The 21,761-nt window shown below is 42.1% G+C and overlaps 1 protein-coding gene across 1 annotated transcript in view; it reads right to left on the reverse strand.

Annotated features, from left to right (window-relative positions):
- Window positions 1-2,238: 2,238 nt before the first annotated feature.
- LOC106747410 overlaps window positions 2,239-21,761 on the reverse strand; it is a 31,371-nt gene continuing 11,848 nt past the window's right edge. The window contains exons 3-10 of the mRNA XM_014624902.1: window positions 14,524-14,795; window positions 13,700-13,969; window positions 11,599-13,189; window positions 10,238-10,341; window positions 9,263-9,643; window positions 7,989-8,072; window positions 6,732-6,898; window positions 2,239-4,002 (exon numbers count right to left, since the gene is read on the reverse strand). Of these exons, the coding sequence (XP_014480388.1) occupies window positions 3,711-4,002; window positions 6,732-6,898; window positions 7,989-8,072; window positions 9,263-9,643; window positions 10,238-10,341; window positions 11,599-13,189; window positions 13,700-13,969; window positions 14,524-14,795 (3,161 nt within the window). The 3' untranslated portion in view covers window positions 2,239-3,710. The remainder of the gene's footprint in view (window positions 4,003-6,731; window positions 6,899-7,988; window positions 8,073-9,262; window positions 9,644-10,237; window positions 10,342-11,598; window positions 13,190-13,699; window positions 13,970-14,523; window positions 14,796-21,761) is intronic.

Consider the following 21,761-nt stretch of genomic DNA (forward strand, 5'->3'; position numbering starts at 1 on the left):
CGATACGCACTAATATCTCTTCGTTCCATTTATTTACTACCTACGACATTCCCTTGAAGCTCTAAGTTCTGATTAAGAGTTAGATTACATATAATAACAATTATATTAGTAGAAACTTAGTTTCTGTGTAACAAGTGTATTGTCTTAAATGATATGTCTGCTAATTTTGTTGTATTCGACCAATGCACCGAGCCTGTGGTCGGAATTCATAACAATTTTATCCCTTAAATGAACTAACGCTTTAAGATTCGAAATTCTAGAATCTTATAGTATATAGATCTCTAAAGTACTACCGCACGTTTTTGCTTATGTACTGGAGACCATTACTCAGCCGTTACAGAATCATATATATTTTAATATGGCTACAAAGGAGTATTTCCACGGGCTCAAAAGATTATATCACATAAACATCCGCAAATATGGCCTTGCGATATCGTGAATGCACCGGAAGAATCAACATAGATATTCATGAAAACTTTTAACAGAAATATATCGTTTAATATCACATAGAATCATTGTAGGCCGGTGAATTTAACGAACATAGCAAATTAGTAGCCGTTGAATTTAATACCTTAGGAGCGTTAAATTAGTGCCCTTGGCGATACCCCCTCATATTAGTCTCTTGTCTGTAAATAAATAAATAATGAAGATGTGTGTGGCCGGAATATTTGATGTTTAGTTTGCATTACATTTTTGTAGATCGGGGAGAGGATTAATGAGACACACATAGAAGTAGAATAGAGACTGAAGTACAGATTTCTAAATGTCTAATGTCGCAAGAGGGGAAGCGCACGCCCCGTTGCTGACAATTAGACTTTCATTCACAATAATCATAGAGCTTTTACCTCTGATCGAAACAAATGGAAGATTTAAAGCCATTTTTCACGAATTGTTAAGACCTGGCAGATTTTTTTTAAGCGTCCTCAGTCACTTGCGTTTGCTCGAAAAAAGTTTAAAAAGTTAAAGTGTACGTCGCGATTCGTTTAATGGTAAAAGTTAATAAGAAGAAGAGTGTTAACAATAACAATATCCTCAAGGTAGAATTAGAGTATCTACGATTGGCAACTCTCTTGAATAACAATTTAGAGTTTCAATAAATGAAACTTGATATAAATATATTTTAATCTTTATAAAATTTAGAGTACATTTTTTTTATATTTAAGTTTATCCTTTTCTTTCCTTTAATAAGATGCACGCTGCTTTTGTTCTAAACATATAAGATGGTTTTTTAAGGGATGTTCCTATATATACATATAAATATACGAATAACTAAAGTCGAAATTAGAATTTGGTTTGTACCACAAAGTAAATAAGCGTGTAATAAACGAAAATTATAATCCACGAATGCTGGATCGTCGGGTGCGTACTAAGATTTTGCTCTATAAAGTGGAAAGGAACATGCAACGCAACTTATAACCATTGGAATCGCTTTCGTTACTTCTTCGCCGCTTGTTACGTTGACGTTAATCAAAGAAACGCGACACCGTTGATAAAAGAACAAAGTCAATTCGATGTATCGTCGAACTGTGCGCGGGACATACCAAAGAAAAGTAAATCTTTCTCCGATCGCATAAGGCACCTTACATATAGGAACATCATAGTAAGAATTTGCAAACGAAAAAGAAAAATTCACACTGATCACGGGGAACGTACGGCCAGTCATTGTTTTTACAAGAGTCTCGCCACGTAGTCTCTAGTAAGGTAGAAAATGAAGCCAAGTATATATACTTTTCTTTACATATATATATGTATAGATCCCTCCTAAAACAACCTAAAACCTAGCCTACTTGCTTTTTCATAGAGTTCACTTTAATTGTACATACAGACACTGACGTTATATGTACAAACATGTACACGTCTTATGTACATATAGCTATTCAATGATCATTGGAGTTAAATATCAATTAATTAATAAATATTCTCTATCCTCTGTATCTGTGTCGGGTGCGCGTATGTATAGTATGTATGTATGGGCGTATGTATAATCATTATTTTACATTCAGTATATATATGTATGTATATATACATATATATAAATAAATATATATATATATATATACACTATCGTCGAGACGATATACATACATATATACCCGGACGATGCAGGAAACGCGTCTGAAGTAAAACTTGAACAACGTTCTTCCTAGAGAATTATTCACCTATGCTACGAGTTCTTCTCAATTACACCGACTCATTTATACATATTTATATTTATGTATATATTTATATGTTCATATATCGCGCATATATTAAAATTTATTTCAATTGTGTACTATTAAACTACTAAGTAACAGAGGTAAAGAAATTAAGAGGTTTCAATAAATCTACGTACGTATGGTAAAACCCACTTATTCATCGAAGATTTTAGAGATACATTAATGATATTAAACTAAATGTAACTAGAGCGAACGTGCAACAAGTCGTACGTAACACGTCGGGATCTTCTCGCAAGTCGCAGTTCTTGTCCGCATTTTTTTTTCGGAATTGATCGGAAAACATTTAGTCGGAATCAATTCAAATTAGAGTGTATGAATTTTGAAAACAATTTTTATTCGCATAGACGGTTTCACATTAAACTGAAATACAAGGTGTCTACGCAATCGATCTCTGTAAACCAAAGTACGCACTTTCTTTACGCCGACAAGAGAACCCCGAACGCGACCCCGCGTAAGCCGATCCCGGCTGTGACGAATAGGAAGAGAAAAAACAACCTAAAACGTTACGGAAAAAAGGAGAAGAAGAAAATTGCGAAAGGGCAACAGGTAACAATAATGTCTTGTGGCACAATCTGGGAACATTTCACGTGCATAATAAATAGGTACACCAAAGTCGCGTTTAATCGTTATGTCGCTTATTGTAGGTGCACGCCAATGTCCATCGGTCTTGCCGAGTCAGCGCACGTCGAGGCGAAAGTACGCTTCCGCTTCCGTGTACTCGCTGAGACGCGTTTGATTTCATTCTCCCTAGGCAATTTTTCGAAACGATCGCGTTTATACTCTTTTCTTTCCTTTTATTCTTGTCCGCAACTAAACGCAAAAGTTTGTGTATACGTTCGCCTTGTCTCTCCGAAAGCGACGGTTCTCCTCTTGTTTAGAAGACACCGCACCGGTGTCTCCCGTGTCTTCCGTGTGTGACGGAGGACGCGTTTCACGTGATCATCGGTACCCTGTCTCCTTGTTGAACAGAGCTCGAATTATTACGATTGCATAAGTTAAAGACCCTTTTCTCTCTGTCGCTGCGCCCGTTAAACCCTACTACGAGTTTCTACACACGACTCTCTCTTCGTGCCTTTCAGCTCCCATCGGCGGCCGATGTGTACTCCTTTCGTCTTCGTGAAAACTGCTCGATCGCGATTCCATATATTTCCATATATGTGTAACAACCTCGTAAGTTTAATTAGTCCGTCTGGCCGGGCGAACTTATCGGTTCGCTCTCTCGCTTTCGCAAGTTCGCGCATGTATTGAGGAGGTATTCGCGTTTTCGGAAGCTATCTATCTTGGAAATTTACCCGCGCGCAACCCACCCCGTCGTGAGCGGAAGTCTCGTTCACGTAAAAAGATATATTCTCGCGCAGCGACTTCGCGGATGGTCGCGCGTCATCGTATAAGAGAACCTGCCTATATATGCCTCGAGCGACCGTATTCTACTTCCCTATCGTACCATTACAGCCTTCGTTAAGGTAACTTAAGTGTAGCTACTTGGATCTCGTCCTATGGGGGCCGCAGCCTTGTCGGATTGTGCCAGACATGCGCTGAATTTTGAATCTTGTTGTCGCTGACACTCGCGGGCAGTTGTTGCTGATGGTCTTGAGCTTGCAGTGTGGCACAGTCCGACTGCTGCTGCGGCTGCTGTTGCTGCTGTGCTGGTGGTTGATGCGGCTGTAGCACTTTCGACGGTTGTTGCGCCGCGGATCGCTTAGATTCTTGACCCGTTGAATCGGGCAAGGGTATTGGCCTGTGTGATTTCATGTGTGCGCTTCTGCTTTTGACTTTGTTGAAAACCCTGGAAGAAAAGTGCGAGAACGCGCCGTCAAATAGGCTATATCGGCTATGCATGATCGTCGGAGGGTCTCATATCTATGATATGCGAACACGATTGATTGAGAAATTCAGCTCGACGATTCGCGGAGACTAATGTAGGCGTGATTGGATGGAAACGAGCAAACCTCGAATTTGCACACAGTTGGGGAAAAAAAAGAGAGACATTTCGTCCCGCAAACGTTGGGCTGTGCGTCTTCGTTCAGGTGTATAGTTTAGTTCACATGTGTGTATACTTCACATATAAGTGAGGAGTCGGAGATATATCGACACAGCAACAGCGGTCTAACAAATCATGCCAGCGTTATGCGTTGAAATTTAATACTGATTACGACATACCATAGCCAATTTATATGTACAGATATCTTCATCGGAAGGTGAAACATAGAGAAATATAATTAGAAGAACCTAGGCAGCAAATCAAGATAATGTATAGGAGAACGGGGGCCAGGCGTAAAGAGTATCAAGTAATTGATGTTATAAATACTTCTGCCGATATTTCAAAGATACACTACGAGTATTTTACGTCTCGGTCAAATTCGGTGATAAGTAAGCAAGAAACATTAAATCGATCTTTTGAAACATTGATTTTATGTGAATTTTATAAACATTTTGACATATTTTATAAATATTTTTATACTGTTATTTAATAATATAACATTATATAAATATTAAAATCATAGTAGAAATATTATTTTTGATGTTTGGATCAAATATCGTTACCAATGTTGTATACAATATTGAAAACTACATGTTTGAAAATGTTATACGTTATAAAATATTATAAATAACGTTATGTTAATAACTTCTTGCTTATTAGGAACGAAACTAATATTTCGAACGAGAAACCTTGTTGTCGTATTTGTCGAAAAAATATTGCGCGTAACGATTTTCTATAATATATTAAGTTTTCTGATATATATATATATATGTATATATATATCGTGAATGGCGTTTGTGAATGCGGTCTGGAAAAGTGTGTCAACACACGTATTTCGAAATGGAAAAATATCCATTTCTCAGTGTAAATCGTTACAACGCACATATATGCGATTCTATTTCTCAATTTATCTAAAAATTCTACTGTTTCACGATGCTCTTGTGTTTTTGTGTATATCGATCCAAAGTGTGACATGTTTTTCTCTTTCCTTCCTTTTTTCTTGACGAAGCATGCATTCTGCTGTTGCGCCGACCCGCTCAAATTGTTCTCAGTCGCGACTTCGCGATACTACATGCCTCATCGCTAAATAATTTCACACGTATTTCTATTATTGCGAGTCATTTGGTATACATTCGTGGACAATGAATCGTCCCTCCCTAGATCCAGTGAAGTCTGAAAGATGCTTACCCTATATACCTAATCTATGATCAGAAGAATGTTCCTGTAAAGACCAAATTAGATTATTGAAATTTGGTACTTGACCAGTCGGAATAACACGAGCTAAGATCAAAACTATGTTTCATTGAATTTTGACTTATAATTTGCAATCCTTAATACCCAATATTAGCCTGACACGAGATTTTTATGACGATTTCTTCAGATAGAAAAAAATAAATATCTTTAGAATAAATATCTTAGAGCTCGCTTTACTAGATCTAAAGAGGAACGAATCACTGTCCGCGAATGCATGTGTGATACTTTGATTGCTTTCCAGCAAGAGACACAAGTCAACACAGATCTAGTTATACCATCATTTGTCCTTATTTTGCACCTGGTAAAGAAAAGGATAATAGATGATACAACTGAACTTTGCGTCTTTTGCTGGAAAGCAACCTTTGAGTGCCTCCCAATAAGAGACACAGGTGACACAGTGTCGACCAAGCGACTTTTTACAACGATACAACATGACCGACATGGTTGTAGAGTCGACATTTGTATCGATATCATAGCTGCCAACTTTTTGTAACGTTTATATTATTTTTATATTTGTACCATATTAAATCTCTCTATTAAAGAATTATTTCCCCTTCTTGTGACAAGTTTTAGTGTTTCGAGTTTTTCGGTAGATGTAACATTTATTATAATAAAATATAAGCTCAGAGTGCATATCAGCATTGTAATAATAAAACAGTAGTTGATATTCTACAGCATTCGTATTTTGCCAAACAACAAATATATTTTTGGGGTCGACAGCAATAAATAAAAACATAACTGACGATAAAACTATTAGCTTTTCCTTTCGAAGTAAATTTTAATTGCTCCAGAAACGATTAATGACGTGTTTAGTTCTGTAATTGGCTAGTAGAGGCTTACAATGCTATTAATCGCTCCTGGAGCGATTAAAACCTACTTTATATCGAAAATATTATATGTAATATTCGCTAACATCACATAATAGCACATTATCGCCAATCAGCGACTGTTTCAAAAATTAAGGTGTTCCATCAAGCACCCATGCACTGTGTTTAATTGTGTGACACAATGTCTCTCCATGTTTCCTTATTGGAAGGCATCCTTTGTAGCTGTACAGTCAGCATCGTATCGCCAGTTAGCTCCGGTCAGATCGTATGCAGAAAGGCACACACATTCTCCCTCTCTCTCTCTCTCTCTCTCTTCCTCTACAAGCGAAGGTAGTATCTATGTGAGATGTGCCGATACTTGCCGCTTACATTGTCGTTAAGGACACGCGTATCGCACGGTACGCCGTCAATTATTGGAAAATGGATCATTTAGATTAGAGATTGGAGACTTACTTCCCGCAAATCTTGCAGGGGTAGTGAAGTGGGGTGGGCGCGGGTAGTTGTTGCTCAGAACTAGTGTGAGTTTGTGAGTTGGTGTTGACTGTGGCGTGGCCGGTATTGCCGATTTGGGCGGTTTGGGTGCTCCCGGCCATCGTTACTGTTACACTTCCGCTAAAGCTCTGACAACACAAAGAAAACACAAAGCCAAAATAAACAACACAAACAAACGACAACGGCGACGACAGATAAGTAAACGCAACGTTCACACAACGCACAACATCCTCGGGTCCTTTTAAAACGAAGCGTGAGAAAACGACGGATCAACAATCAGTCTCATGCGACACTTAAATGTTCACACGTATGTACGCATGTAAGATCATCTCAGATACACCGAGTACGAGATCCCGTTGATTTTTCAACTCGTACGCTGCGTGTCCCGCAAGCAGGCCGCGATTCGCATTCTTCCTGTTTCTTTTTTTTTTAAGACTAGCTTCTCGCTACAGTCGTCGTGTTTGATGACGTCAGAAGCGAGAAAACGTATGTTCCAAACTCTTGCGAAATACGTTGAAATAAAAAAGATGTACTCATAAAATGACGCGAGATCGACTGAGTGAATTGGTAAAATATTTCGAAATTTCTCCTTTTTCGCTCTAACAATCAATAAATAACCACAAAATTACCATAACCTTCCTTCTTATCACACCCTTTTTCGTGATTTTGTTACGTTAATTTTATAGCTATTTATTAATTGTTAAAATAAAAGGAATGTTTTCGAATGAAATGTCATTTTATATTTATGGACACATCCTTTTATTTGAACGTATACAAGAACTGTGGACATTCGTTTTCTTGTTTCTGATGTCATTAATCAAAATGGTTGTAGTGAAGAAATAGAAGACGCAAGGAATTGAATTAGATTAGAAATTCGATACGATTTTGCGGACGCATGAAACTCGTACTTAGCGTATACGGAAGAAATAGGGTATACAGTGAGTAGCAGACATAGAAAAAAAAAACGTATACAATTGTAATTGATTTTTCTGATCAAGTTACTCTGAATATGCTATGATATACTGTTACAAACAATAGCGGCGAGAGAAGACATGTTGCTAAAATCGGAAAGAGAAGAGATTCGGAATTTATTTTGAAATTAATTTTCCAAGACTCTCAACAGTTGTCATTAGCAGTTAGACGTATGACTGGTGTAGTTGATCGTAAAAACACGACAATACGTGGGAATTAGTATTCAAGAGATATATCGTTACTCACATCTGGGCAGTCATATGCAAATAACCTCAGCTCTCCATCGTTGGTGGTCAGAGTCGCCGAATTTTCTCTCTCGTTTGTTTGCAGCTAAAAGTGAGGAGGTAAAAACACACATTTTTTATAGCCGCGTTTTTCGTGTTCACATTGTATATGCGTGATACGTGACATCGACTAACACTTTGCGGCTCGCACTTAGTATGAAGCTGTCTCGTTTTCTAATTCAAGCAAACTGAGTCTATGATTTATATTTAACCGCACTCTTGATTGCAAATAAATACCGATATAAAACGACTTATTAAAATTGAAGCCTATAAACTTCTTTTTATCCATAAAGGACATTTTTCTTACCAATGCACATAATAAATTGCAATTTTTGTATTTGTTTTTATTTGTCTCGGACAGTCAAAGATAACAATTTTCTCTAACTGGAAGAAGTCAAATGTAGGCATATTGGTCTTCTGGGACTATAAATACCGCTTTTTTAAGATTTCCATATGATACAATAAATTATAAATTTTATTTTAAAAGTATCATCTGTTATAATTGACTGTAAAAAATGTATATACTTCCTGAAGATGCAATAATATAATCATCTGATTAAAAATCTTCATCGGACATGGTTCTAATAATTAATATTTTTGCGCTTTCGTGTACTTCATTTATGTTGTCTATAACTACATTTTTCACTTTATAACATTTCATTGACTCTCCCCTCATGTTTACAATTGGTTTCAACATTACTAGGTATGATTCGTTTTTATTTTTTCTCCGCATATCTATTTTTAATTACAGATGTATGTATACACGGTGTCCTAGTTCTTACGACTTTAATTTTACCGAGAGATTCTATGAGCAATTCCAAGTTAACTTTCTCTCAACGGAAACATCGTGGCACTAATAGTTCCTGAGCTACAAGCGATTGAAAAAGTGGAGCTTTTCGCAACCAAATGTGAGGCGACACGCAACTAAGTAGACAACAATAATTTTGTTCTCCGATTTATTTCGAACGGACTTTAACAGAATTTTAATTTGAGACTTTGCTAAAAGGATATGTTATGTTGAAGACTGAAAAGTTGTCATAAATAATGATCTCCCTCGATACTTTCGCTAAGAAAACAACTCGGAATTGTTCAGAGAATCTCTCGGAAAAATTAAAAGTCGTGAGAAAGGGGACACCCTGTACACTAATATTAACGTTTTCACATTGCTATATTGTCGACGGCCCGCAAAATGTTAAGGCGGAAAGTGACGGGATGTGAGGCAACGCGCAGACTCACCAGGGTACGGTGGAGGATCGACTTCTCCTCATGGAAGTCCATCTCCGTGACGGACGCGATGGCGTCGCGCAGTTCCTTGGTGTCCTTGCTGTCCTTGACTTCGCTTTTGATCTTTGGTTTTCCATGACGAAGGCGCAGCCTCTTGTACTCGTCGGGGCAGAGCCTCTTCCAGAGGTAGTAGAACTGCACACATTGTTTCGCGCTCTTGCCACCGACGTCCCGCGAGATCGCGCTGAAGTCCTTGTTGTACTTGAGCAATCCCTGGTAGAAGGCGTCCATCTCACGCGACGTCCATCGGTCGGACTCGTGGCACTCGTAGCTGAGCAGCGGGTGTTGCACCGGTAGCGTCGGCGTTGGTCGCATTAATTTCACCATCGCTTCCTGAAAACATGTCCAACATGCCGTCGTTATTGCGGTTCGAGTCCCTGTAATAAAAATCTAGACCACGTATGTTTGATTTTTTTATTATCTCCGCCTTGTTTGAGTAAATTTCCGGTTTGGATCAAAGGTTGCTTGCTTTCCAGCAAGAGACAAAAGTCGACACGAGTCTCTGGTTATCTCATCTGTTATCCTTTTCTTTATCAAATGCGAAATAAAGAAATACGATGACACAACAAATGATGATGACTTTTGTCTCTTACTGAAAAGCGACCAAAGTTATCAGCTGAATGACAACGCAGGCAAAGATTCGCCATTTACGAAGTCTACGAAATATGTTGAAAGAAACGTGAATTTGTATGTTTCAGATTGCGATTAATTATTAATTGATTTTGGTTTGCACTTATTTTAATAATATTTCAACATTTCATGCATTATGATTGTGAACTTCCGCTTTTAAACCAAACATGGCGGTCATGACGACTTTTATTGTAGGAACTTTAATTGTATTAAAGCTGACTTTCATAGCGCTCTCGTTCGCGCGAACAATGGTCACCGAACAAATTCAGCAAATTTCGAAGCTGCACAACGACTTACATGAATGTTCCCCTTGCACATGTGCAGCAGGTGAAGCGCATACTCCTTGTTCCTACCGCCGCCGGGCACCGCGGCACAGCATGCGAACTGCAGGTACATTTCCACTGCGAAGCAACAACGTTCGTTATTTTTTCCTTCGCCGTGCATTAATTTGTACAATCCAGTGACTGGAGCTTGCAAAACATCTCTTCAACGAATTTCATAACACATATCTCACATATCTCACATATCTGAATAGGAAAATTTGCCTCTGGTAATCCTGAAGAAATACATTTCCCTATTGAATATAGGACACATTGTGAAACTCATCGATGGTTGACACTATTCACGCTTGTCAGCATACGGTTATTTACTGATTGTTAGAACAAAAGAGGAAAGTTTTCGGAATATTTTGCAAATGTGTTCAATCAGTCGCAAATGATATTTTATGTACGTATCCTTTCAATGTGTTTCGCAAGAATTTTTAGGCATGCCTTCGCTTCTAATAAATAAGCAAGATGACTGCAATGAAGGACCAGGAACCTTGATTGATCGATCGTATTTTAAAATAAATAATGTTACATGTATACTTCGATTGGAAAACTCTGTCTTTGTTTGTCCCGGATATTAAACAGAAACACGATCGTTGCGAGCATTAAGTGGAACCTGTTCTGAGTTATATACGAACGAATAAGTAGAAGGCTGCTTAAGTACTGCCAGTAGGCTATTTATCGTGTCGACCTGTATGTTGATGCAACACCCTGTACAATCGTGAAAGAAAAATAGTTAGACTTTTTTGGTTAAGTTTCGGAACGCACCTCGTGTACAATAGGATAATTTGTTTTTTGATTATCTTTAGGAGATATATCTTCCTATTGCACAGAGAAAAAGGTTTCTTTAGATATAGTATTTCTATTTGTTTGACCAAAATTTGTTTCACAGAAATAACATATTATTGGCTTGAGTAAAAACTGTATTGTCTCATTCAAGAAAACTCTATTATTTAACAGAAAAAAACACTATTATTTGAAATAATATCTTTTAACCGAATAAAATATCTGGTCACAAATACGAATATGTAGAATGAAACAAATAATTTCTTTATAAGAAAATTATCTTTCGTTTCGAACAAATTTTTTATTTAAAACAAATATATTTCATTGAAAAGTCTAACAATCGTATTTATTAATCGAAACATGAATTTCTTTGGAGCATTCCAATGATGAAATTCGTTTGGGTGCGATACGATCGATTAAATCTGAGGAAATCTCTCTCAGCGCGGATCAGCGAGACGCGCTGTGAAACCCATAAAAAAAAACTGTCACAACCTTTCCGCTCACGGGACTGTACTTTATAAACGTTTCGCGAAAGAACAAACTCACGTTCGGTGCTGGTGAGCACGTTGTTGATGCCGGGGTCCCACAGCAGATGATCAGCCTCTGGCCCGTCTTTTCCCCTGTCTCTGTTGCACTCGATCGGCGGTATCGCGGCCTGATATCTCATGCCGATGTTGATCCTCGGCGGTGGGCCGTCGTTGCCCTGGGAGTCGTCCGAGCTGAAGTCCGAGTCTCTCTCGTACTGGTGCAGTCTCGCGTACAGCCCGGGTCCAGGACGGGACGGGTCTAAGATCGGCGGCGGCGTGTAGCTGCTGTCCCAGTGGCGGTCGCAAGCCTTCCGCAGCCGCGACGGGTACGTGTGTATGTTGGAATTGCTCGCGTACAGGCCGCAGTCTATACGCGGCCTTTTTCGACAGTGCCGCACGGGGCTGCCGGCAGGTAGACTGCCGGTGGGCAGACTACCAGGACTGAGAAACACGTCCTCGTCCAACAGCTCCTCCTTGATCTGGTCGACGGGTATCGGTAAATTCCCGACGGTCGACTTGTGTCTCAAGACATTGTTCTTCGACGCCTCGCTGGTTTGAACGAGAAACTTGGCCGGGTTGATGGGCTGCTGTTGCTGCTGCTGTTGTTGTTGCTGCTGCTGAGTGAACTGGTTGTTCGTGTTGTTGTACTGCTGATTAGTTTGGACATTCAGGCCGAGGTTCACCGAGGCCGCGGGTTCGACTTTCGGCGTCGCCAGGCGAATCTCCTTCTTGAAGGCCAACGCTGGACTGAGGGAGCCCGCCTGCACCAGCACGTTCGCTTTCTGCAGACCCGCCGTCTGTATCAGCTTGAACTCGCCGTTGTTGTCGACGACGATGCCGGCGAGACCGCCGTTTCCCAGGCCGAAGTCCACTAGGTTTTGGCTGGTGATTAGTTTGTACGACTGGAACTCGAATCGCCTGCGACCGGCGGTGGTGAAGTCCTTCGGGGTGGAAGAGAGCAGCGGGTCCTCCGAGTTCGGCATCATCTGGCTTTGGAGCGCGTGATGCGGCGACGCCGGGAAACCCGTGCTGCCGGTGAAGGTGACCGGTCTCGGCGACTGTATAGAGGACGGCGGCAGCGAGGACAGTGGCGATGGCGCCGGCGTCGCCGACAACGGGCTTGGCAGTGGCGAGTGCGGATTCGGCGAGCCGGATCCGTAGAGATCCGCGTCCGCCTCGGATTCGCCTGGCAGTACCTCGTTCAGCGCCTCCTCCACGGCCGCGGCGGACGACATCGTGCTGGTGTAGAACGCCGCCGAGAGCGGCGACGACACCTGCCTCACGCTCTCCGGGTCCTCCTGCGGACTCAGCAGCGGTATGCTCCCGGTGAGCAGGCCCTCCTGACTGGCCGGCGGCGTCGGGTATGTGAAGCTCGGACTATCGTGCCGCGTCAACGGCGACGGCAGCGGCGACTGGGTCGGTAATGTATGGGGACTTTCTGTGTATTGAGCGGCGTAAGTGCTGAACTCAGCCAAGGAGTCGGGCAGCGGGGAATTCACCAGCGCTTGGAGGTCCGGATTGACCGTGTGCTGAGACGAGTACCGTTCCTCCAGCGTGATGTCCTGAAGCTGTTCGGTGGATTGCTCTTGCAACAGGCTGGCCGTCTGAAACTGTGCGTCATGAAGATTTCAATGCGTGGTGTTTTGCAACGCGACACATTGAGAGAAATCCCGCTTAAATTATAGGCGTTTTCGGCTTCGACTGCGTCTGCTTCTGGTTTTAACCCGAAAAATGGTAATAATAACGTGTGCAGTCTGTTTAATAAAAGCGTGAGCGACATAACTTTGAAACTATAGCAACGATGGTTTCGCTATAATAGCAAAATAATTTTTCTCCGTATATGTAAGGCTATTGTATCACTGATATTATAGCAAAGCTTACTAAAAAAAGTGCTTCTTTTGAGTACAATTCTTTCAATTACGAAATTATAATTACAAATGTCAGACATTTTTTTCTTAATGCGGGTAAAAGCAGTCGTTGATCCATCTGCGAGATCTTGATCAGAACAAAGGTGATCAGAATTGAAGGTGCAATTTATTATACGTAAAAATAAATTCATCACCTCTTCGGTAATATCCAGGCGTTCGAAAAATGGCGAATCAATCAGAATTAAGTTTTACCTGAATCGAGTCCAACTGTGTAGCATGCAGAAGCACGCTGTCGGGCACGGTGGTGACCTGTTGGAACACTTCGTCCTGCAAGCTCGGACTGAAGTAACCGCCGTCTTCGGCGTAGCCCGTCATCGTGAAGCTCTCTGTCACCGCGGGTTGTGCTTGCGGCTGATTATTCGCTTGCTGATTGGTCGTCGTTGATTGCACGGGCTGTTGATAAGTCAGGTGTAATCTCTGTCCTGGGTCGGAGGTTGTTCTCTTCACCGCCACTTTCGCTCCCTACGATTGATTCGCACGTTGTTGCACGTTGTTACGCGCGTTTGCAAAACGTAGAGGAAAAGCAGCAAAACTGACATAGGTATGGTAAACCGACATATCTATGTTTCTCGGCTGTAAAGTACCGAACTCTGTTGGACAGAACATGCAGTTGAAAGAACATGATGTCTGTTATATAGCTGGGCTTGAAGTAGCAGTTTCTGCTTGCAAAAATGTTCAGTTGTGTTATTAGCGTCATAACAAATAGCTATTCGCAAGGAAACGTAATAATTTTCTTAATTTCTTTAATAATCTTCAAAAGACCGTCACATATTTTGGAGAGAAGTTTTGCAAAAGCTTGCACCCATGCACGTGAATTTTAATTTTCCACCTCCAACAGAACTTTAGAGACCAGAATCAAAATGCTGTATGTCGGTTTTGGTACCCCTCCTCTATACGTAGGTAACTATGTGAAATACTGATATACGACACATGCGGACGCGTAATCCGAAAGTGTCAGAACAGGATATCGTGCGGACGATTCGTCGTTCATTCGCACGAGGGTGACGTAATCATACCTTGAGAATTAGATCGGCGAGCGCCTGAGCCTGGGCCTGATTTTGCGCGTCCTGCAAGTGCTTTTGCACGGTCGCATGGCCACCCACGGTGACATTGGGCTGTCGGAAGTGCTCGCCATCGGAGAGCCGGCGCACCTTCTCGCCTGCCGCCAAGGGCGGCGGTGCTGGCACCGCGAAGCTCGTCTTGCACGAGATTTGCGAGACGGCGTCGGCTTGCGCGGTGAAAACGGTGGCGTTCGTGCGCGATTGTTGATTGCCATTCGCATCCGCTGCTAAAACGTGGGTATTTCCTGGTGAGCAATCTCGTCGACGCTCGTTCGCGAATCTTATTCGGGAGAACTTCGCGACCTGTGATACTGATGAATTGTGCGATCAACACGAGCGACGTATCTCCTATGCGTCTAACGATTATTACGCGTTGCGTAAATAGCCGGGATAATTTATGCCTCCCTCTCTGCTCCCCTCGACGGGGGAGAAAGCGGGTATTTTTGCCGCAATCATATTTGATCTATTATCACATGTTTGACGAACGGTAGGAGCGTTTCTCTCTAGAGCACAGCTGGCGCGGTAAATACACACGATGTCTCTAGTTTGCTCTCACATTTCAGGTCGAGAATAAACACCGAGCGCGCGCAGAGGAGCCTCTCTGAAGGCCCTCGTGTTTGCGACCGCGGAGGAGAGATGGATTGGTCGGCAAGATATTTTTCCTTTACTAACAGCTACCGTAGCGCGCGCGTGCGACGCTTCGCGTTTCCGAGCGGAATAAACAGAGACGACGGCGGAAGACCGTGAAACGAAAAGCGGAAAAACGGAAGAGACAAAAAGAAAGAGTGAGAGAGAGAGAGAGGAGAAGGAACACTCCCATATGCGTGAGCAGGAATACGTACATATATACGTATGTATATACGCGGCGTTCGGAATAAAAGGATCTTTTGTCGCCTCCTTTTTTTCCCTCGATTCGCCCTTCACCTGACAATGGCGGTCGCGAATTGCTGCTCTCTTTTCAGCCGCGCGGCGCGCCGCCCGCTGCGCACGTCGACGCTTTTTGTTTTCCCTTTGGCTTTACGTATATATAATTGAAGAGAGGAAAAAGAGAGGAATGTGAAAGCGCGGAGGATTGGCTGAAGCAACAACATACGTCGCGCCGTGTGTATGCTCACCGAGGCCCCCCTCTCTCTCTTTCTCTCTCTCCGTCGGCGGCGGTGCAATAAAAATTTTTCGGTACGTTGTATCTCTAAAAATAACAATATTTAAATTTCAAAAAAGCGTGTGTGCGTGCCGGTACGTCACGGCACATCCTGAGAACGCGGCGCGCGGGTTTGCTAGAATAACTACATTTAAATTTCAAAAAGCGCTCATGCCGTTCCGGTTATAATGTATTCCGTAGTCCGGCGGCGGGCTGACTCAATTTTTACGAAAGCGCGCGGATGACAGAGTATTATAACCGGGCAGACACGAGTTATATATATTCGGCCGCCGTGTCGCGTGCGTGAGATAAATAAATGAAGGAAAAAGAGGAATATTAGCGACGCTTTCCCCCGACAATGATTACACTCGCGATCGGGAGGAAAATAAAGGACGAGCCCGTATCCTTCGGTTAATTAAGGTGTTCCTGCCGATCGCTACTTTCCACGTAGACACGTGTCTTCTCGGATCTCATCCGAGCCGAGCTTCACCCACCCGATAGTTCATGATGCCGCGATTCCCGAACTGAATAGCGCCAGATGGAAGCGAACGCGTGTCACTTTGAAGCGCGCCATTTTACTCGAAATGCATGCGGGGCTACAAAAGATAAATGGGGGAGCGGTCTTCCCACTTATTTAGACGAAAGTAACAAAATCTACACGCAACTTTTCACTCGGCGCTCCCCGCTGCTACCGTTGCTCCCTTCCCCCTCCTCCCCCCTTTCAACACCGCGCCATAATAAATATTCCAACGCCGCTGAAATCGCAGCATACTGAAAAATATATTCCACGGCGCGCACAATCGTTCATGGTGGTCGTGCACAACTCGACGGAAATAAATGCGTGCATATCCTGGACGCCGCGGGGAGAAAGGGAGCGGGGACGCAGGGGGAGGGAGAGAGGGCGAAGCGAGAGGAGGAAATAGGATTCGCGCCGAGTGTACAGCTGTATCGCGACGAAACTTTTCCACGATGATTTCATGAATATCCGGCCTCCGTTCTGGCTTCGAGCCGGCGCGCGAGCCCAGCGGTTCGCCCTTCGCGTATTACCCTTCTCTCTCTTTTTCCCTGTCCCGCTCGTTATACCGTCCATCGCGGTCTCTACCGTGCACTTCATACATTTTTATCGCGCGTAGCGTATAATTAGTAGCCCTTACGCGATTTCTCGCAAGTTCCAGCGGAGCGTCCCGACTTCACGACGAGACCGGATGTAGCGTACATACAGAGTGATTCAGAGCAACTATTTGATCCCTCAGAAAACATATTCCTGATTGCACCGGGGAAAAAGATTAGCTATAGGAGCTAAAATCTAGCTGTGACAGCTAAAATGTGTCTTTGATACGGGGACATCTAGTGTCCTGTTTTGCTACCGTAACTAAATTTATTAGAATTTAAGCGCTAAAAGTTTTAACTAGATCGCACAATAGTACTAAAATCAGATTCACATTCTCGATTTTAACAGAAGCTGCCGTAAGGCGTTAGTGTACACTGATTTTGTCTGAAATTTAGCCATTTATTTCAATTAATGCTATAATGTATCTGAAAATGCGCACTTAAGCACTGACGACTTCAATCCGAGATCTTTGAATCGTGAGTTAATTATCTTAGGTAAAAGTATTAATATCCGGACGTGTACTTAAATCTGGACATTCTCGTTATTTTAGTCTTTAAATATTTAAATTCTTAACATAGAATATATGTTCATATTAAATGTATGTATATATATTCATGATCGAACATTTTGATGTTCGTAATTAAAAACCAAAACCATAAGAATGTTCAGGTTTAGGTGCATGTCTTGGTTTTTACCTTACTACACTACTACTGATATCGACTGGCATAAACGTGTATTGTTTATATGTGATATAACCAGAGAGAGAGCCCAACTAACTAACCTTAGTTACTCATGCTAACCATTTCAGCTAATAAAGTTGTACCTTGCAGCAAATGCATTTTACTTTTAATAGTCAACTTTTAGCAATGATAACAAAGTTCAAACTAGCTGACGAGATTTAACTGCTATTACTAAATCAATTCTCTGAGTGTGGAGTGAGGCAACTTTACCTCTTGCAAAGCTTAATTTTTGAATTATAAAAAGCAATAGTTTGCTTATTACGAGTCGAGTACAGCAGGTAGGCAAGGCGCAATTCACAATCAAACGCAGGCGCTTATATGGAGCGTCTACTGTGATCGTTTCCAAGTTAAGTAAAAATTAGCATATTTAAAGTGTGTCAATGAGTGTGAGTAAAAGACAGAGAGACAGAGAGAGAGAGAAAAATAATTTATTGAGCGTTCCAGAAAAGAAAATCCCTCAAACGCTAAAAATAAAATACATTGAGAAATAATAAAATGGCATCACAGTAGAAATAAAGACGGATATCAAGATATAAATTAAAAATAGTAATTATGAGGTATAAACGTGCATGAAGAGCAGGCAAGAGGAGACAAAGCGGAAATCTACATGACGATGCGTACCAGTGTAACAAGAAAAGATGACATTAATTTTATGGGTTATTTTAACAGACAGAGGAAATTGGTTTCCAATTTGAGGTCAAAATGGAAAAAGTTTACAAACTGAGCTGTAAGAAAGCTTCCCATTGTGATAACAGTTATAGTAAGCTGTTTTGAATTCTCTTATAGCACAGAAAGACAGAGAGAACGTGTTTGTCACATGTGTGCACGTATCATCGTGTGTGGTGATCAACTGATCACAACAGGCGCCTTAAGTAAGCTACCACGTCCGGTAATAAAGTTATAACGCCCTTGCCTATCTGCCCTTGCCTACCCTGCACCTGATTCGTAATAAATAAATTACTCTTTTCATGTCGTTAAACAATTAAGCTTCGGACGAAGTTTTGGAGGAGGAAAAGTTGCCTCAGAATCCAGTCAGGAATATGTCTTTCGCGAGACAAATAGTTGTTCTGAATCATCCTGTATATATCTGACGCGTCTCTCCGGCGAATTTATGAGATTACTCCTAATTCTATCCGGGAGCGAGTCGCTCCTGTAACACGAACCTCATAGGATCCGAACCGTCAAAGGATCGTAGGTAGTCTCTTCTCTTCTCTTCGCTTCTCTTCGCTTCGCTCGCTAGCTCACTTGCTTGCTTACTTGCTTGCTTGCTCGTCAGCGAAGCAGCGAGTACACACGCACACGTATTCGCTCGGCAATTTGTCGAGAGCGTATATAACGCGGCGATTCGAAAGTCCGACGGCTCGCGATCGATCGATCGCCGAGGCGCGAAAGACACGCGAGGCTTATGCATTTACATAAACCGCAAATGCCGCGACCGTTCGTGTACGTGCGACAGCGTATCGGCACACACTGGCGAGACCGCGTGATATTTTTACAAATTGGCAATCATCGATCGCGGCCCGGCAAATTGCTTCCAACGAGGCAGACGCGCGCCGGCCTGTCTCCGGCCTGTCCTATCTGCACTTCCAATGGAAATCGTTGCGGTCGATGCTGCAGCGACGAAAAAGCCGAGAGAGAACAAAGCAAAGCTTCATTTGCGTGGGTAGTCCGCGTATCTACATGTGGTAGTTTCACGTGGCCGTACGTGTGTACCCCGTGTGTGCCCGCGTGTACACATATATTAAAAATCACGCGCCCTCCCTCGGCCACAAATCCTCCTCCTCCGTCGAACTCCGGCGTGAATTTTCTCTCGTCGGAAATCTTCTCGGACGCGATCGCGTCTCCTCCGATTTTCTACTCTCAGCGTTAAGGCTCCCGTTTCCTCGCCGTAGTCATCTTGATTGATGACGTCAGAAGCGAGGAAATATCTAAACTTCTTGCAGAATGAATTCTTGTTGAAATAAAAAATATATCCATAAAATGACAATTATAGTCAATCAAGCAGATCTGTAAAATTGTCCGTTAACTTTACATTTGCTCTAGAATAATATCAATAAAAATAACCGTAATTGATAAAAATAATATAACAAAATCATGGGAAAAGATAGATTAGAACGGTAGGTTACGTGTCATATTAATTTTAATAATGTCAAGTTATTTATTGGTTGTTAGAGCAAAAGTCCAAGTTTCAAGACTATTTTATAGATCTGCTGGCGATCGACTGGAACTGTTATTTTATTTTATGGATATGTTCTTTCACTTCAACGTATTTCGCAAGAAGTTTGGAAATATGTTTTCTCGTTTCTGACGTCATCAGAAAAGACGATTGCAGCGCGGGGCCAAGGATATCTCAGTGCGGGCCCGCGAAATTAGAATTCTGTCAGAGTAGAAGTCAGCTAAAAATCCGGAAAATAAGACGTGGCCTATAAATCCATCACGATTAAATTTACGTAATTAAGATACATGTGAAGCATCGTGACGGCCGATAACATCCTTATCGGCGGACGGCACCGATACGCATCTGCCGCGAATGAAATCGGACCGCGGTTGTCGGGCGACAACCGTCTCGACACGCGCGCGCGGCCACGTCGCGGGTTTAATTCTTCATTTGATTTATCGTGCGATCACTGTCAGGCATCCCCGCATTCTTCGGTGCTCGCGGAGGGGCCGAAAAAGGAACGATATTTCGCGATCGGCGATCGGCGTGACCGGGCGGGCCGAACTCCCACCGGTGTATGTACGTGTGTGTATGGGCTGTTGTACGTGTCTCACCCTCTCGCCACCCTTTGTTAAAAAATGTGTGCCAGTGCCGTCACACCGACAAGCAAATAACGGACGCAACGCCGGCAGCCTGCATTCCCCATGCATTGTCAGCGATGCATCGCGCCGAACTAGCGCGCTCGCCAGCAAATTATTTATCGATCGATCTTGTTGCGTGGCCACTAGCGAGGCTTTTCAAAAAATAATGGCCGACGACAATGGCCTAGCTAAATGACTGTCAACAATTGCCGATCGCGCTGACGGGGAGCGACGGGAGTAGGCATCAGTTGCTATTGTATGTTGATTAATAACCATTCGTGAGCGAATATTCATAGAATTCACGAGTCCATCATATGGCGGAACGACAGAATTCGCGAAGGTGCTCGCGCGCTTCAGTGGATATCGCCGTGGTAGCGCGGCGGTCGTGGCGCGTCGCGTCCCACATTGATTTATACTACTTCAAATAGCGCCGTATCGCCTGCTCGCTCGCTCGCTCGCAAACAAACAATTGAATTTCCAGTTAGTCAAACGTAACAAATTCTATGCTCGTCACTCGTTTCACTGGGTACGGTTGCCGCCACCGTCGCCGCCACCGCCGCGGCCGAAAGAGGATAGTCTCGTTAAAAGGCAGAATCAAATCGAGATTTACCGCGGGGAATGCCGCATTAATTTCACCGTTTCCCAAATAAATTACATCCGAAAGTATATGTTGCTCGAATTGCGCGCGTCCGATGTTACAAACGACGCGCTATACGTTCCGCCAGCTCTCTCGCTGCGGCGCGCGCGACTCCTCGGTTCGAAATTAAACGTTAAAAACGAAACACGAGCGGTGACCGCGTTATCTTTTTTCGCCAAGCGAAAGAGAATATACGGAACCTATGTCTATTCAAAGAAAGATAAGCCATGAGAATCATTTCTCAGTAATAAGGAATAATTTCTCCCTCGGCTTTCGAACGGAATTTATTTGCATACTATATTTTTGAAAGAGACCAAAATAGTACAAATTTACTATCACGGAAAAAAATTATTATTGATTCAAATCTCATATTCTCTATTCATATAAGTATAAATATATAATTATTTATGAGAATAAAACTTACGTGCATAAAGAAATTATATACACAGAGAGAGAATTTTTCGGTTCAGTACAATGAGAAAAAAGATTTTAAAATTTATTTTTGGAATATAAGGTTTATTTCACATAAATAAACATTTATTTAAATACGGCGAAATAAAATTTTATTTGTAGCAAATAAATCAATTAATAAGAAAACTTGGGTATATTTCATAAAAATATATATTGTGGCATTGTAGTAAAGTTTTTTTCTAACCGATAAATATCGAAGATAATGTCACGAGAAATATGTACTTTGCAAAATTTCAATTTCCTTTTCTCAGTATATACGGTATTTATTTGACTTGGGTGTTTTTAATATAAACA

This window comes from Dinoponera quadriceps, unplaced genomic scaffold, assembly GCF_001313825.1.
Source record: "Dinoponera quadriceps isolate SergipeBrazil2010 unplaced genomic scaffold, ASM131382v1 scaffold2414, whole genome shotgun sequence".
Lineage (NCBI taxonomy): Eukaryota > Metazoa > Arthropoda > Insecta > Hymenoptera > Formicidae > Dinoponera > Dinoponera quadriceps.